At 39.7% G+C, this 17,094-nt stretch overlaps 1 protein-coding gene across 1 annotated transcript; it reads right to left on the bottom strand.

Annotated features, from left to right (window-relative positions):
* Positions 1–1,003: 1,003 nt before the first annotated feature.
* Positions 1,004–13,548, bottom strand: golt1a (golgi transport 1A). Its single transcript, XM_035152544.2, has 5 exons — positions 13,524–13,548; positions 12,543–12,634; positions 1,578–1,756; positions 1,290–1,353; positions 1,004–1,182 (listed from the first exon to the last, which is right to left on the bottom strand). Exons 1-5 carry the CDS (start codon positions 13,546–13,548, stop codon positions 1,153–1,155), a joined length of 390 nt encoding a protein of 129 aa, XP_035008435.1. The 3' UTR covers positions 1,004–1,152.
* Positions 13,549–17,094: the final 3,546 nt, after the last annotated feature.

The following is a 17,094-nucleotide window of genomic DNA, read 5'->3' on the forward strand; positions in this document are numbered from 1 at the left end:
CTAAAAATCATGGATTTTATCTGTAGTCACAAAGCCATGGTTAGCTGAAGCATCGGATCTGCAGGACACAGGATCTAAAGTCTGTTTGTAGATCGTTTATTGAACTCATCTTCAATGCAGGGAGCTGAAGGGCAGCTCACCACAGGCAAAGTGACATTTTACCCGGAACAGAGTGTTCCTAACTTGTGTAATCTTTTTAATTAAGTGACTGGCATTGCACTGCTGTGTTAAACGTGTAGATGCTCATTATATAGCAAAAATGGGGCTGAACGGAGTAAGATTGTGTTTTTTAATGCAAATTCCACTAAGTACAATTAAGTTGCCAATTACCAGAATAATCAAAACACATATTTATTATGGGTTATTTTTAATCCTACTGTATTTGCTTGGCGTATTGACTTGACAGTTACATTAATTGTATGTGATATTGCTTTGGAGTTGCCTGTGTGCCAAAAGACATCTTATTGCATCATACCAAAGGATTACAGGTTAGATTACACACAGAGGAGGAGCCAGGTTTCTATGTTCTTACTACAGCAAAGTGTCAGGTTTAAGAAGGTGAGGCACAATAAATGAATGAGAAAAATATAGACAGAGTGGATGATGATGTTTTTTTTAAATCCAGATAATCATTTATTCTACTGAACACTGATTCTAACCAGTGTAAAGCACTTTTAACCCAATGTCCACTATCAAAATGTATTCCATAAAATAACATGCTATGCAGTGTCAAATCACAAACCTTGAGCCGGAAGTTTGTAAAAAACATGAATATAGTTTTTGTTGGTTATAATTAGACATGGTTCCTTTTTGTGACATTTGGAATGATGGTACCATAATGAAATCATCAGGGAATATCATAAAATAGGACAATATCTTTAAGTTAATTTCTCAATAAAGCAAAAATAACAAGATATTATAGGATGAAAAACAGTAAGCGATTGCAAAATAATGTTGAAAATAGGTCCCATACAACTGGTAGGTACAATTTGATAGGGTTTTAAGTTACAGTAGCTTTCAGGCAGCTTATTAATTGCAACCCTAAAGGGTGCAAAATACAGTACATTGAAAAAAAATATATTCTTACTGGTTATCAACAAAATAATTGTGACCCCACACACACTCCTTCATTGCTGTATCATGTTATTCTGCTCACACCATGGAGGAGCTGCTGGAAAAAAACTGCAAGAAAAAATACATTTAATTATTTGTCAAATTTCAGCAGTGACATCCATGAGGTATTTCAAAATGTTTAAGTGTTAATCTACTGAGGGAAGAACAAAACATACTGCACTGAGGTAAGGGATATTTACAGCTGACAACACAAATCCTAAGGCCATCGGGAAGAAGGACCTAAAGTGGGAAACAAAATAGTGGGGCATTGTTGATATCAAATACATCTGATATGATAAGTTACAGTTACAGTGGTTATTATGTAGATTTATTATCCAGATCATGATATTCCTAAATCAAACTGAAAATATTTGTTATCAGCATCATCACGATCATCATTATTAGAGACAAAGATCGATTTCCAGCCTCGTTTTGTATTTGACAAAATTCCTACTTGGACTCACCTGAATAATAGCACAAAGCCATAACTCTCCACCAGCATTCCAATGATTGGCCAACGGCACAGCACCAGAGACACACCTCCTAGGAAGAAAAAAGAACCTCGAAACTTGTGTCTTTGGCAGAAGAAGTGGGCCATCCTTCTAAAGCCAATGATGAATGTCAAGCCAGTCAGAAACAGGATCTAAAGGGAGTGCAATCACACAAAAAGGAGAGGAAACATAAAAGACAATTTCACAGAGGGAAATATACAGTGGGAGTATATGCAAATGCTCCTGTCTCCATATATCAGTCTACTGTACTGTACTGTACTGTACTCTGCACAAATAGTATGAGTACATTTAAAGAATTATTGGTCACATATTTGCCCATTTGTCCTGTGATGGAGTCAGTCAGGTAAGAGCTAATGCAATGTCTGATAAGATCGTCTCTTAGTAGAGTAAAATAAAAATCTTACCAGTATTGGATCTCAAAGATGAACAGATTAACAACAAAATGAAAACCCTGAGAATTGCAATGACTTGCATCAAATAAGCCATGTGTCCTCTCCTAGACTCAGAGACTGGTGGTGGCATGATAAGGGTTTATTTGGAGAAATTAGGATATATGACAATGAACAAAATGGATCAATTCAAAATAAACTTAAGTGATGGTCATGAGATATTGATGTATTTATGTTTGGTCACTATAGACCATGTTTAGTATGTGTGCTGGAGTAGAGCAAGGTCTCATGGGTAAGAGATCGGTGTGTCGTTTACTGGTAATAGCATGAGCCAGTAGGTAGCCTCTAGTGAGCCATACCTAATTAAAATAAATATACTTAGTCTGTGATTTGTTCGTTTTGCCCTCCCACAACACACCCCCACCAACCAACACAAGTAAAATGTACCTCTCCCAAAAGACACCTGCATAAGAGCTGTAAAGAGCTTTGAGTGGTCATCAAGACTAGAAAAGTGCTATATAAATACAAAACCATTTACCATTTACCATAAGGTGCAGGAAACCTTAATCATAACTGTGATATTCATAATTACATAACTCCATTTGATCCAATTATCTTTCATCTCTGTGTGAAATTTATAAAACGTCTTTGAAGATGCTGTTGCTAGCCTCAAAGACTCAATGCAGGTTCAACAAATAAAGCAGGATGATCGATTAATCCATGATCCGTGGCATAACTAAAGCTCTGGGGCGTCATTTATAACCGTTGCATACGCATCTTTTAGAGCCCATTTTGTGCATATGCCACTTCACATGCAAACGTTGGGATCTATAAAAACAAACTTGACAGGAGACACTTTTAAGCTAACTCTAACCCATGCGTATGGAAATTTTGGAGACGGGAAAGTGGCGATGCAGATGAATTGAAGCCAGATTATTGATCCACTTTATTATTAACATTAAAACCAACAGCGTTATTAGTGCTTGTGTGAAATATCAATAATCAATCAAATTCAATCAATCAAATTTTATTTGTATTGCCCATATTCACAAATCACAATTAGTCTCGTAGGGCTTTAACAAGGTTTGACATCCTCTGCCCTTAACCCTCAACAAGAGTAAGGACAAACTACTTTTAAAAAAAACCTTTTAACAGGGTAAAAAGAACATAGAAACCTCAGAGAGCCACATGTGACGGATCCCTCACATGACGGACAGAATTGCAATAGATGCCACGTGTAATGAAGAACATCGGAAAGATAAGGGTATTTGCAGCATTGATTAGAATAAACAGTTTGTAGCATAATGGAAGGTCAATGAATTGATGGATTATTGTCAGTAATGGTCGAGTATCTGAGTAGTAATATTGTATATCAAGCATTCTTAGTCCATCATAGTCCACGGTCAGCAGCCACCACGATCAGGATCCACCATCACGATCGGATGCTACCATAGTCCACAATCATGATCCACTGCCGCCATCAGGATCCACCATCAGCTGCCACCTCGATCATGGTCCACCACCACTATCACATGCCAACACGATACAGGATCCGCCATTATGATCACGATCAGCCAGCACAATATAGGATCCGCCATTATTATCATGATCTGCCAGTACGATACAGGATCCGCCATTACGATCACGATCTCTGATTCGCGATCCAACATCATAATCCACGATGTGGATGCAGCCGCGGCCCTGGATCAGTGGACGATAAGGCAAAGGGACTCCGGGGAAGAAGTCAAGTCAGTAATGTGTATTGTTGAGATATTAATTTCTTTGATGTGATAAGGAGGGAGAAGAGGAAGGAGAAGCTGGGAAGAGAAGCTCTGTGTGTCATGTGTCCCCCGACATTCTAGACCTATAGCAGCATAACTAAGAGCAGGTCCAAGACAAGCCTGGACCGGCTCTAACTATAAGCTTTATCGTAAAGGAAGGTTTTAAGCCTATTCTTAAACGTACAGATGGTGTCTGCCTCCCGAATTGAAAGTGGGAGATGATTCCACAGGAGAGGAGCTTGATAGCTGGCTCCTACTCTTAGAGACTTTAGGGATGACAAGTAAGCCTGAATTCTGAGAGCGCAGTGCTCTAGTGGGTTGATGAGGTACTATCAACTCTTTGAGGTATAATGGTGCCGTATTATTAAGGGCCTTGAAGGTGAGGAGGAGAATTTTAAATTCTATTCTAGATTTAACCGGAAGCCAGTGTAGTGAAGCTAATAAAGGAGAAATGTGGTCTCTTTTCTTGGTTCTTGTCAGGACACGAGCTGCAGAGTCTTTAACGACTTACTGCTGGAGCCTGATAATAAGGAATTAAAATAATCAAGTCTGTGTCATGGTTATGACTCTGGACTAATTATTCTCGCCTCTTTTATGAAGAGTGTTTTCAGTTTTGATTATGAACTCCCTGTATTTCATGTTGTCCCACTCTGTTTCCCACTCTGTGTTTCATTCTGTGTTTAGATTTATGTTTTCTCCCTGTGTTCTGTTTCCTGTTATATTTTGTATTTTCTGCTCCTTGTGAGTTTTCCATCTTAACTTCCTGTCTTTGTCCTGTTTCCCGCCCTTGTGATTGTCTGCACCAGTTGTCATGTGTTCCACCTGTGTTCAATTATTCCTGCCTTCCCTGTGTATATAAGTCTCTGTGCTTCCCTTTGTCTTTGTTGGTTCGTCGTCTTTCATGCTCTTCATTCATGCTTGCCATTCCTCAGCATCATCTCCCACTCTCCTTCTCTCGTGAGTTCCTAGTGTTTCCCCAGTGCGATCTATGTTTTTCAGTTTTGGCTTTGGAGATCCTTTTCTAGTTGTTTTTTCTGTTTAAGTGATTTTTCCATTAAAGGACACCTTTTGTTAAAACATTTCTGTCTCTGCTACTTGGGACCACCTGCTCCTCACAAAACCTGACAGTCTTGATGTAACAAAGGTGTGGAATAATTTTTCTGCATCTTTTTGAGAAAGGACGTCTGATTTTTGAGATGTTACGCAAGTGAAGGAAGGCAGTCCTAGAAATTTGTTTTAAGTGAGAATTAAAGGACAAATCGGGATCAAAGATCACTCCCAAGTTTCTGACTGTTTAATTGGAAGCAAGGGCAATGTTGTCTAGCGCAGCTATATCATTAGATAATGTATCTCTAAGGTGTTCAGGGACAAGTATTAGAACCTCTGTTTTATCTGAGTTTAAAAGGAGAAAATTGCAGGTCATCCAGGTTTTTATGTCCTTGAGACATGCTTGGAGTTTAGTTAATTGATTTCACTGTTATGGTTTTATTGACATTGATAACTTGGTGTCATCCGCATAGCAGTGGAGATTTACAGAGTGTGACCCGTACTATCAATTAGGGGCAGAATTTCTTCAAGTAATTTTGTAGGAATGGGATCTAAGATACAAGTTGTGGGTTTAGAACATGAGATTATTTTGGTCAGCTGATCAAGGTTGATCAGAGAGAAGCTGTCTAAATAATTTGTAAGATTCTCAGCTGTTCCTGAGATTTGTTCTTGATGGTGTATTAGTGCCAACTGAGGGCAGGAGATGGTTGATTTTATTTCTAATAGTTAGAATTTTATCATTAAAGAAGATCATAAAGATATTGCTATTCAGGGATCGAGGAATACTGGGTTCAGTGGAGGTGTGACTCTCTGTCAGCCTAGCTACAGTGCTGAAGAGAAACCTGGGGATGCTTTTATTTTCTTCTATTAATTTGGAGTAGTAGGCAGCTCTTGCTTTGTGGAGGGCCTTCTTATACGCTTTAACACTATTCTTCCAGTCTAGGAGATATTCAACACGGTTGTTGGAGCGCCACTTCCTTTCTAGTTTTCTTGAAGCTTGTTTTAATTTATGTGTGTTGGAATTATACCAGGGAGCTAATTTAGTATGTTTTACTCCGCGAGTTAAGCCCACTGAAGGATGGTCTGTGGTGGGCAGTGGTAAGCACAGCAGCAGGTGGGTTTGCAGCTTTAAACATTAGACCTCCTGGGTCTGCAGGAATTCCCCCCTCTGGCCTGTCAGTCCCCCTCAACCACGAAGAATAGTCGGCAGTACATCGGTGCTCGGTGGACGGCTTCTCTCCCTCACCTCCGCACCTGAGGCTGTATCCCTTCTTTACCATCCACCTGAGGAGGGTTGCTACTCTTCTATATATGAACAGAGCGGGAGCTCGGATGCTGTCCACTAATTTGACGTATGGACTGCCTGAACACACCACATGGAATTACAACCTCTGCAACAACTCAAGAAACAAAGACTTTTAAATGTGGACTTTTAAACATAAGATCATTATCATCAAAGGCTATTTTAGTTAATGAACTAGTCTCAGATCAAAAAATTGATTTATTGTCCCTCACTGAGACCTGGCTGCATCTCGATGAATATGTCAGCCTAAATGAATCTACTCCCCCCAGTCATGTAAATTCACACGTTCCCCGAGAATTTGGCCGAGGAGGTGGAGTTGCTGCTATTTTAAACTCCAGTCTATCAATTAATCCTGAACCTAAACTAAGCTACAACTCATTTGAAAGTCTTGTTCTTAGTCTTCCACACCAATCCAAGAAATACCAACAGCCAATTATATTTGCTGTAGTTTACCGTGCTCCTGGGGCTTATTCTGAATTTTTAACGGAATTCCCTGAGTTTTTATCGAACCTAGTCCTAAAGACCGATAAAATTATTATTGTTGGTGACTTTAATATTCATGTTGACAATAATAATGATAGCCTTAGCGTAGCATTCATTTCAGTACTAGACTCAATTGGTTTCAGTCAGTGTGTACACAACCTACTCATTGTTGTAACCACACACTTGACCTTGTATTATCATACGGTGTCAAAATTGAACATCTAAGAGTACTTCCGCTTAATCCTATCAGACCATAATTTAATAACCTTCAATTTTTCATGATCAGAATATATGCCACTAATAAAAAACTCCTTTTCTAGATGTCTACCTGATTGTGCTGTAGCCAAATTTAAGGAAATAATTCCAATTACGTTTAAACCCGTATTATCCATCGATATAACCAACAAATTCTTTAAAAACCCTAGCTCCACTGAGATTGACCATCTTGTCGATAGTTCTGTAAGGTCATTACGATTAACATTAGACTCCATAGCACCTCTAAAAAAGAAATGTGTAAAACATACTAAATTAGCACCCTGGTATAATTCCAAGACACATGAATTAAAACAAGTGTCAAGAAAACTAGAAAGGAAGTGGCGCTCCAGCAACCTTTTTGAATATCTCCTAGCCTGGAAGAATAGTGTTAAAGCATATAAGAAGGCCCTCCACAAAGCAAGAGCTGCCTACTACTCCAAATTAATAGAAGAAAATAAAAACAACCCCAGGTTTCTCTTCAACACTGTAGCCAGGCTGACAGAGAGTCACACCTCCACCGAACCCAGTATTCCTCGATCCCTGAATAGCAATATCTTTAATGATAAAATTCTAACTATTAGAAATAAAATCAACCATCTCCTGCCCTCAATTGGCACTAATAAACTGCTGAGAATCTTACCAATTATTTAGACAGCTTCTCTCTGATCCCCCTTGATCAGCTGACCAAAATAATCTCATGTCCTAAACCAACAACTTGTATCTTAGATCCCATTCCTACAAAATTACTTAAAGAAATTCTGCCCCTAATTGATAGTTCGTTACTGAACACAATCAATCTGTCATTATCATCAGGATATGTACCACAGTCCTTTAAAATAGCTATAATCAAAACCCTTCTCAAAAAACCCACCCTAGACCCGAAGGTTTTAGCCAACTACAGACCGATATCCAACCTCCCCTTCCTGTCTAAAATCCTTGAAAAGGTTGTAGCCAATCAGCTGTGCGAGTTTCTCCAGGAAAGTAATGTATATGAAGACTTTCAGTCGGGGTTTAGAGCTAATCACAGCACAGAGACAGCCTTGGCAAACGTCACTAATGACCTTCTAATAGCTTCAGATCAGGGATTTGTGTCTGTCCTCGTTCTGTTAGATCTTAGTGCAGCATTCAACACAATTGACCATCAAATTTTATTACAGACACTAGAACAGTTAATTAGCATGGAAGTAGCAAGGAACCGCCCTAAACTGGTTTAAATCATATTTTTCAGATCGATTCCAATTCGTGCAAATTAATGATGAGTCATCTGTGCGCACCAAAGTTAACCACGGTGTTCCACAGGGCTCTGTGCTCGGCCCAAATTTATTCTCATTATATATGCTTCCACTACGAAACATTATCAGGACACACTCGGTTCCACTGCTATGCGGATGACACCCAGTTATACTTGTCAATAAAACCTGAACAATGTAATCAATTAACTAAACTCCAAGCATGTCTCAAGGACATAAAAACCTGGATGACCCGCAATTTTCTCTTATTAAACTCAGATAAAACAGAGGTTCTAATACTTGGCCCTAAACACCTTAGAGATAATTATCTAATAATATAGCTGCGCTAGACGACTTTGCCCTTGCTTCCAATGAAACAGTCGGGAACTTGGGAGAGATCTTCAATCCTGATTTGTCCTTTAATTCTCACTTAAAACAAATTTCTAGGACCGCCGACTTCCACTTGCGTAATATCTAAAAAATCGGACATGTCCTTTCTCAAAAAGATGCAGAAAAACAAGTCCACGCCTTTGTTACATCCAGACTTGATTATTGTAATTCCTTACTGGCTCCAGCAGTAAGTCGTTAAAGACAGCTCGTCCAAAATGCTGCAGCACGTGTCCTGACAAGAACCAAGAAAAGAGACCACATGTCTCCTGTATTAGCTTCGCTACACTGGCTTCTGGTTAAGTCTAGAATAGAATTTAAAATTATCCTCCTCACCTTCAAGGCCCTTAATAATATGGCACCATTATACCTCAAAGAGCTGATAGTACCTTATCAACCCACTAGAGCACTGTGCTCCCAGAATTCAGGCTTACTTGTCGTCCCTAAAGTCTCTAAAAGTAGAGTAGGAGCCAGAGCTTTCAGCTATCAAGCTCCTCTCCTGTGGAATCATCTCCCACTTTCAGTTCGGGAGGCAGACACCATCTGTACGTTTAAGAGTAGGCTTAAAACCTTCCTTTACGATAAAGCTTATAGTTAGAGCCGGTCCAGGCTTGTCTTAGACCTGCTCTTAGTTATGCTGCTATAGGTCTAGAATGTCGGGGGACACATGACACATGGAGCTTCTCTTCCCAGCTTCTCCTTCCTCTTCTCCCTCCTTATCACATCAAAGAAATTAATATCTCATCAATGCATGTTACTGACTTCACTTCTTCCCCGTCCCTTTGCCTTATTGTCCGCAGATCCAGGGCTGCGGACACATCGTGGATTATGATGGTAGATCACGTATCAGAGATCGTGATCGTTATGGTGGATCCAGTATTGTGTTGGCAACTGAAAATGGTGGTGGACCACGATCGAGGTGGTAGTGGGCAATGACTGTGGACTATAGTGGCATCCGATCTTGATGGTCAATCATGAACGTGGTGGCTGCTGACCATAGACTATGATTGCAGCAGGACTGCTCGACCATTACTGACAATAATCCATCAATTCATTGACCTTCAGTTATGCTACAAAGTGTTTATTCTAATCAATGCTGCAAATACCCTTATCTTGCTGATGTTCTCCTTTACACTTGACATCTATTGCACTTCTGTCCGTCCTGGGAGAGGGATCCCTCACATGTGGCTCTCTCTGAGGTTTCTACCTTCTTTTTACCCTGTTAAAATGTTTTTTTAGTAGTTTGTCCTTTCTATTGTTGAGGGTTAAGGGCAAGGTCAATGTCAATTTTATTTATATAGCACATTTAAAAACAACTTGGTTGACCAAAGTGCTTTACAGGAGTAATAGTACAACAAAAGGACAGTAAAAAGGTAATACATTATAGTGCAAGTAATACAAATAAAATACAATTATTAATGTAAAATTAAATAAATAAATAAAAGATATATGATAAGATAAATAACATCAGCTGCGATGAAACGTACTCAACTCGAGCAGAAAGCCTGGGAGAACAGGTGTGTTTTTAGTAGCGATTTAAAGTTTGTTAAAGACGGGGCAGATCTGATGTGAAGTGTCTGAGGTTTGTCAAGGAGCAGTTGAGTGGCTGATCTCAGTTCCCTAACTGGAGTGTGCATAAAGAGAAGTTTGGATAAGTAAGACGGTGCCAGTCCGTTAAGAGATTTAAAAGTAAGATTTTAAAACGATCCTGTGACAAACAGGAAGGCAGTGTAGGAGGCGCAACATGGGTATGATATGGTCTCTCTATTTTGTCCTAGTCAGCAGGCGAGCAGCAGCATTTTGGACTAGCTGCAGGCGTTTAATGGATGATTTGTCTAAGCCTACATACAGGGAATTACAATAATCCAGACAGGAGGTTATGAATGCATGGATAATTCTCTCTAGGTCTTTTTGTGGGAGGTAGGCTTGGCTATTTGTCGCAGTTGAAAAAAGCTACCTCTGACTACTGAGGAAATTTGCTTTTCAAAATTAAAAGCCCTGTCAAAAAGAACACCAAGACTCTTTACAGTGGAGTGAGTATAAGAAGCCAAAGGCCCAAGATTGTCCATATCTTGCAGTTCTGATTGTCCAAATATGATAACCTCAGTCTTATTGTTGTTTAATTTGAGGAAGTTTGAATCCATCCATGATTTTACATAATTTAAGCACTCAAAGAGGGGCTGCAGTGATGTCTTAGTTTTTTGGTTCAGGGGCAAGTATATTTGAATGTCGTCTGCAAAGCAGTGAAAGGAGACATTATATTTTTCAAAAATTGATGCTAGGGGCAGCATATATAGAGAGAAAAGGACAGGGCCTAGAACGGATCCTTGAGGTACCCCACATGTAAGTGGGGTCTTCCCAGAGGAGTATTCACCCAGGTGGACAGAGAAACTCCTATCTATTAAGTTAGACTCAAACCACCTGAGTGCTGTACGTTTAATCCCTACAAAGTTTTCCAGGCGTGACATTAGGATTGCGTGATCAACCGTGTCGAAATCGGCCATCAGGTCTAGGAGCACTAGGATAGCAGAATCTCCTGAATCAACAGTTAAAATCAAATCTGTAAAAACTCTTAAAAGAGCTGTTTCGGTACTGTGATGCGGTTTAAAACCTGACCTGAAGGGCAGAGGATGTCACACCTTGTTAAAGCCCTATGAGACAAATTGTGATTTGTGAACATGGGCTATACAAATAAAATGTCATTGATTGATTGATGACATGATCATGGCACCCCTGATGTCCTGATGTCCATCAGGTACCTGTCCCTATCTGATTGGATCCACATCGAATATAGGTAATTGTTCTTTTGGACTTGGATCAAACACAGATAACTCCAAAACAACTGTAATAATCACTGCTAGCTGCCAAAGGGACTTTGAAATAAAAATATCTGGTGCCTGTCACGGAAATCTGATCTCTATTAATACACTCCCATCCACTCTCCTGAACGGGTCTAGTCCCATAATCAATATCATTACCCCTCACAGACTGGTGCAATTCATAACCCTTTAAGTCCTCGACAACCTCTTTTAACCCCTCTTTTAGTTCCACTCAGTCAAATTTGGTCTATTAATTGGCGTAAGATGTCATTCTAAACTTAGAATAGGGTAACCCTGATGACCATCAGACGTGGTGGCTCACCCTCCTTCGGTTTAGCATGCAGTGTGCGATGGGCCCTATCCAACCCGGGTTTAGCATCGAGGCCCAATAAGTCCTGCAAAAGTTGGGCCATAAATTCCGTAGGTCGGGGACCCTCGGATCCCTTAGGCAGATCCACCAGTCGATAGTTATTCCATCTGGAGCGTGCTTCCAAATCTTCACATTTCTTGCTCAAAGACTCCGCCGTAGCAGAAAGCACAGTAACATTAGCTTGTAGGCTAGTTAGCTGGTCATCATGCTCGTTAGCCGAACGCTCCAGGTCCGAAATAGTCCCGCTTTCTGCTGCAACGTTTCTCAGGGTGGTTGTCACTTCTTTCTTAACCGTCTCAGATATTATGGATTTGAATTTTGTGAAAATATCGGCCTGTAGATCGTTCATCAGGACCTTAATGCAGCATAGCATATCTTCCTTAGCATCCGGCTTCGCCGGGGACTCAGGCTCTGGGGACTCCCGTGGCGGCCTACTGCGACCAGGCCTGGCAGACTCATTTTTCGCCCGAGAACTCATAATTTATTTTTACTTTGGCCCCAACAACATGTAATATAGTTAAAGCAGTCCAAGCTCGTAATAGAAATGAACAGTGGACAGACATAAGAAGTTAATAAAGTTATATATCAAAACATTCCCGCTGAGCTACCGTGAAACACGTCCTACATCGTCAGCGCTCCGGAAACGCCCCCAGAACGCACATATTTCATATTTTATTTTTTAAAATCTTTATATGCTTATATTTCTACTCTTTCTACCCTTCAACAAACACAATTTCCCCCTGGGATCATAAAGTATTTCTGATTGTTTGTAAACTTTGTCTTTGAATGTTGGTATGAATCAGTGATGATGTGATGACTCGAAGAAGATGTTTATTGCATGAAAGATTACTTACATTCCCAAATGCCAGCAAGACAGAGTCGAAGTACAGCAGCACACCAAAGAGCAGGAAAAATAAACCAAACCCGATCAGACCAATCCCAATTTCTGGAAGATACAGTAAAGATTTATTTAAGAGGTAAGAAAATACCAACAATAAAATGTAGTTATAAAACAGTTAACAATTCCAATTTAAACTTGGGGTAGATGTTTAAGAGTAATCAGTCCTCAGTAATTTTTTTCTATTAGCTGCCCTCTCTAGCATTTCTCCAATATAACACATGGCATAAGTAAGTACAGTAAAATGTATGTCAAGGCAGAACTGTGACTTAATAAGGCTGACATTGTTCTATAAGTTTAATATTTTTTCTCATTTGTTTTTATGTAACAAAAATAACAATTTCAGTTGTATCTCTCCTAACCTTTCTACAAAGATGTTAATCTTCATTTCATGTGCCAGTTACACAGGCTCACCTAAGAAATGATGGGAGTAACTTATCAGCAGCTTCCTGGTGTTTGTCATTTTTATTGTTTCTTAGCAATCCAGAGTCTAGATGCTGAGAAAATTATGATCATTCATCATTCACTATACTCCGGAGTTGTGGTAAAAAAAAAGTGTCATTCACAAAACCATAGCCAGGATTTTATTATTCTGATTATTATTGATTCTCTCTTTTTAACTGTAGAAAATCCTATGCGCCTACCCCCAGGAAAAAAAAATACTATATATACTGTATATATATAATAAATTGAGGGTGTGAGGGGCGTGGCCTGTCAAAATGTGCATTTTTTAGGCCAAATTACAGCGCAACCATGTGGCCAATTGAGGTAATTTCAAGGAAAGATGATGCATATCAATTCCAGTTATTGTGCTAAGTGTCGTGGTTCTAGCTCATTCCAGCTCACAGGAATTTGAGCCAACAAACTGGAGCAAAAACAATAGGGTTCTTGACCTTTGGGCTCAAACCCTAACAAGAGAAACTGTAGGAACACTTACTTTGGAACTCTGAGATGACCACCATGGTAAGTCCTTATGCTCCCTCTCCAGAATTTGTATCGGTGTGACTGTCTGAAAGAAGTGAATATTTCCTATTCACAACTGTGACCTTTGTACATTGATGTTGTTAATGTATGAGGTGAACATTAACCAGACCAAGCACACATTGAGCCCCTGTATTGAACACTGGATATTCTTATCTTATCTTTGAATGACATCACTCAGGTCATTGAACATTTACCTAAGTCTTTAAAAGTTTTCATTCTTTTCTCCACAATTCCTTCTTAAAGTGATCGTTCACCCAAACACATGAAAATTCACTTGTTATCTACTCACCACTATGCCGATGAAAGCCCCAACATTCAAATTCGACTAAAAAATGTAGTGTTTTTTTTACGTTATTTTTTTACGTTTGTAGAATTGGTCACCATTTACTTAAATTGTATTGGATTTGGCTGCAATGCTTATTAACCCTGAATTTCCAAAAGTGTGGACTCAAACACTTCACCCACCCCACCAACGGCATAGTGGTGAGTAGTATAATGAGTGAATTTAAATTTTTGGGTGAACAATCGGTTTAGTTTCATTGTATCATTCGCTTCCGCCTCACTTTACTTTTAACTCTTTCTGAGTTTGCACTATTACACACACACATGCCCTGGGCCAGCCCTGCCCACAGTCACTCACACAGAGCAAAAACAGTCAGTGAAGCAGCCGGAGGTAAAGTGAAAACATTTTGGGTTAAAACTGGATGAGTTAGGAGAGCACATCTACAAGGATCTCGGTATGGGCAACATGGGCATCCTATTTCCAGTTTGTGAGCAGCAAGCAGAGAAGCCTCACACACTCAGAAGGAGAGGGGAAGGCTGAGAAAGAGGGAATGGGGGAATCTATCAAATGGCGCACCTCTAACTTTGTACAGTACTAATGCAATTGGTAGAATCAGTCACACTTTTTTTCTTGAAATCGTTAAGAATAATATAAAACTAGTCTGTAGCTGAAGCTTCTCCAAGCTGAAGCTCAACAAGTCCTACCTGAGGTCCACTATGTCACAGGAACGCTTTAGTGGCCTTTCTGTGATTGGTAACAACAAGGCAAATGCTGGGCAGACTGATTCATGACTTTGCATCAAGAAAGGTCTGGATTTAACATTGCGTTCTATTTGTGTTTTTGTGTGATACACACAAAGGATTTGCGCAATTTAGTTTTAGTTGTGTGTTCTTTGATAGCAATATGTTGTAATTTATAGGTAGTCATTTATTCTCTTAATCTTTGGTGTTTATGATTGTATGAAGTTTTGATAGTAAATAATTTTATATTTCTATAATTTTATATTTCTGTAATTGTATAGACATTGTAACAAATGTCTTAGTGGGTTGCGCCAGGGCCAGGCATATGTAGTAACTTGCCAATAACGTAATAACATTTCTGAACTAAGAACATAATATCTTTTTGCCCACATTATTGGCCGGGTTTTAAAAAATCCTTTAAAAATGTAATAATTGGAGCCGATAATGTAATAATATATTATATCACAAGTTTGATTTTTTTTTGGGCTATAAAGTATCACACTTCCATGACACTTAACCTTACTATTTCCTCTTTCAAATACCTGCTTAAAGACCTGACCATACAAACTCTCTCTCTCTCTCTCTCTCCCTCTCTCCCTGAGAAGTAAGACTATGTATTTATTTGTGTAACTTAATGATGAGAATTATCTCTAGCCCTGCCTTATGCTCCTAAGTGATTTAAGTTCCAACACATACAACACAGACAATAACTAGTATTTCTCTTTGAGGATGTTATATTCTCTAATAAAAAGACCATCATTTCTTTCCATGAAAAATGCCATCTTTAATTAAAACTTTTTTTTTTTAAACAGTTTTTCAGGCAAACTGTTACAGCTATACAGTCCTCTCCTTAATCAACTTTATTTAAATAACTGAACTGACACTATTATTGACCCCTTGTGCTCAACTTTCAACCTCTGCAAAATTCTTAACTATAAATATAAAGTATGTAACATGACCTACAAAGATAGCTTTGGTAACACATCTTTGAGCTTAATAAAGAGTGGGTTATTGTCCTTTTTTTTTTTACAGAACTAAACATTCTCTAATACTGTGCAGTACATTTCACACAACGGAAAAGTCATTCGCTTTGTCCAGTTCCAAACTCTCAGCAAGTGTCTCTCTTATGTACAGGTTGGGATGAAATGGTGTTGTTAGTTCACGGAATAAGAGTGACTGTCCCCAGCATTGACATATCTAGATTGAGACATATCTCAATAATTCTTGCTATTATTTCTAAGGGTAGATATTGAGCTCCAGGCTCATTGCCAGCATCTAATACCATGTCAGCCAAAGGCTTAGCCAGAAGCCCAGGTCCAGGCTGAGACAGAGGGCCAGGTTCAGGGTCAGCCAGAGGGCCAGGTTCAGGGTCAGCTAGAGGTCCAGGTTCAGGGTCAACTAGAGGGCCAGGTTCAGGGTCAACCGGAGGTCCAGGTTCAGGGTCAACTAGAGGGCCAGGTTCAGAGTCAAACGTAGGGCCAGGCTTGGGGTCAATTGTAGTCGGTGTCCTAAATTGTTTTCTGAGAGACTGAATGGCCTGTAAATGAGGATAAATCGATCCATCTAATAACATAATGTTCCCGTGTCCCTCAGCGAAATGGCCAAGAATCAAAAGAGGCAAGCCTTCACAATAACAACCAGATGGTGAGATAACAGTGTTTGCATCCAAACCATGAGTTGACACAATAAGGAGCTAAACATTGAATATCTGGGCAGCTCATTGAAGAGTTGGTGGTCACCATATGTGCCATGTTGTGCCATCCTCTGTAAATAATCCCCCCATGTCCCCTCCACATACTCAGAGAGGTGCGTGCCATTCACTCCATGTCGATGAGATGTTAGATCAGCCACAATTTCTCAGCGCAATGTTGATGCAGAACGGAAAACTACAATGGTGGCCAATTGGTCTGCAATAGCAGCAAATTGGCAACTGCCAGCTGGCATCGGGCCTAAACGAATGTTCAGGTTTGATGATTCAAAAGACTCCAATCTCTCCTCATGTGTGTAAGGAATTAGAAGGTGCATTTGCTCAACTTTTTGGGGCTGGGACCTTGGACGCTGCCTTTCTTGTAGTCTTGTCACACTGGTCACATCAGACACTGAAACCCACTTTTGTGTTGGAGAGGGTGTAATAATCTGTTCAGTCTGTGTCTGTTTGTATTCACTTCCTGTTTTATTTTGTTGTCTGGGTTCTTGTGTCTAGTGTCTAGTTTTACTTCCTGTTGGTTTCCCCACACACCTGTACCTTGTTTGTAATTAAGCTTTCCCTATTTATACCCTGTGTTCCCACTCACCCTCTGCCAGATTGTCATCGTATCCTTCGTGTGTACATGCTCGCCAGCGTTAAGTTCCGTGTGTCTGCTTGCCTGGTTTTGGACTCTGCTTGGATTACCGACTTTGGATTTTGTGCCTTTTCCCTGAATGGTCTTGTTTGCTTCTCTGACTGCCTAGCCGTGTATGACCCCTGGATTGTTAAAGTAAAGTTTTATTTTGTACTTTAT

Source organism: Hippoglossus stenolepis, chromosome 3 (assembly GCF_022539355.2).
Source record: "Hippoglossus stenolepis isolate QCI-W04-F060 chromosome 3, HSTE1.2, whole genome shotgun sequence".
NCBI classification, from domain to species: Eukaryota; Metazoa; Chordata; class Actinopteri; order Pleuronectiformes; family Pleuronectidae; genus Hippoglossus; species Hippoglossus stenolepis.

Coding starts and splice junctions, on each gene's coding strand:
- golt1a (XM_035152544.2), bottom strand. CDS start 13,548: ATGGTGGTCATCTCAGAGTTCCAAA. Junction 12,635..13,523: donor GGTCATCTCAGAGTTCCAAA/GTAAGTGTTCCT, acceptor TGTATCTTCCAG/AAATTGGGATTGGTCTGATC. Junction 1,183..1,289: donor ATATCCCTTACCTCAGTGCA/GTATGTTTTGTT, acceptor TTTTTCTTGCAG/TTTTTTTCCAGCAGCTCCTC.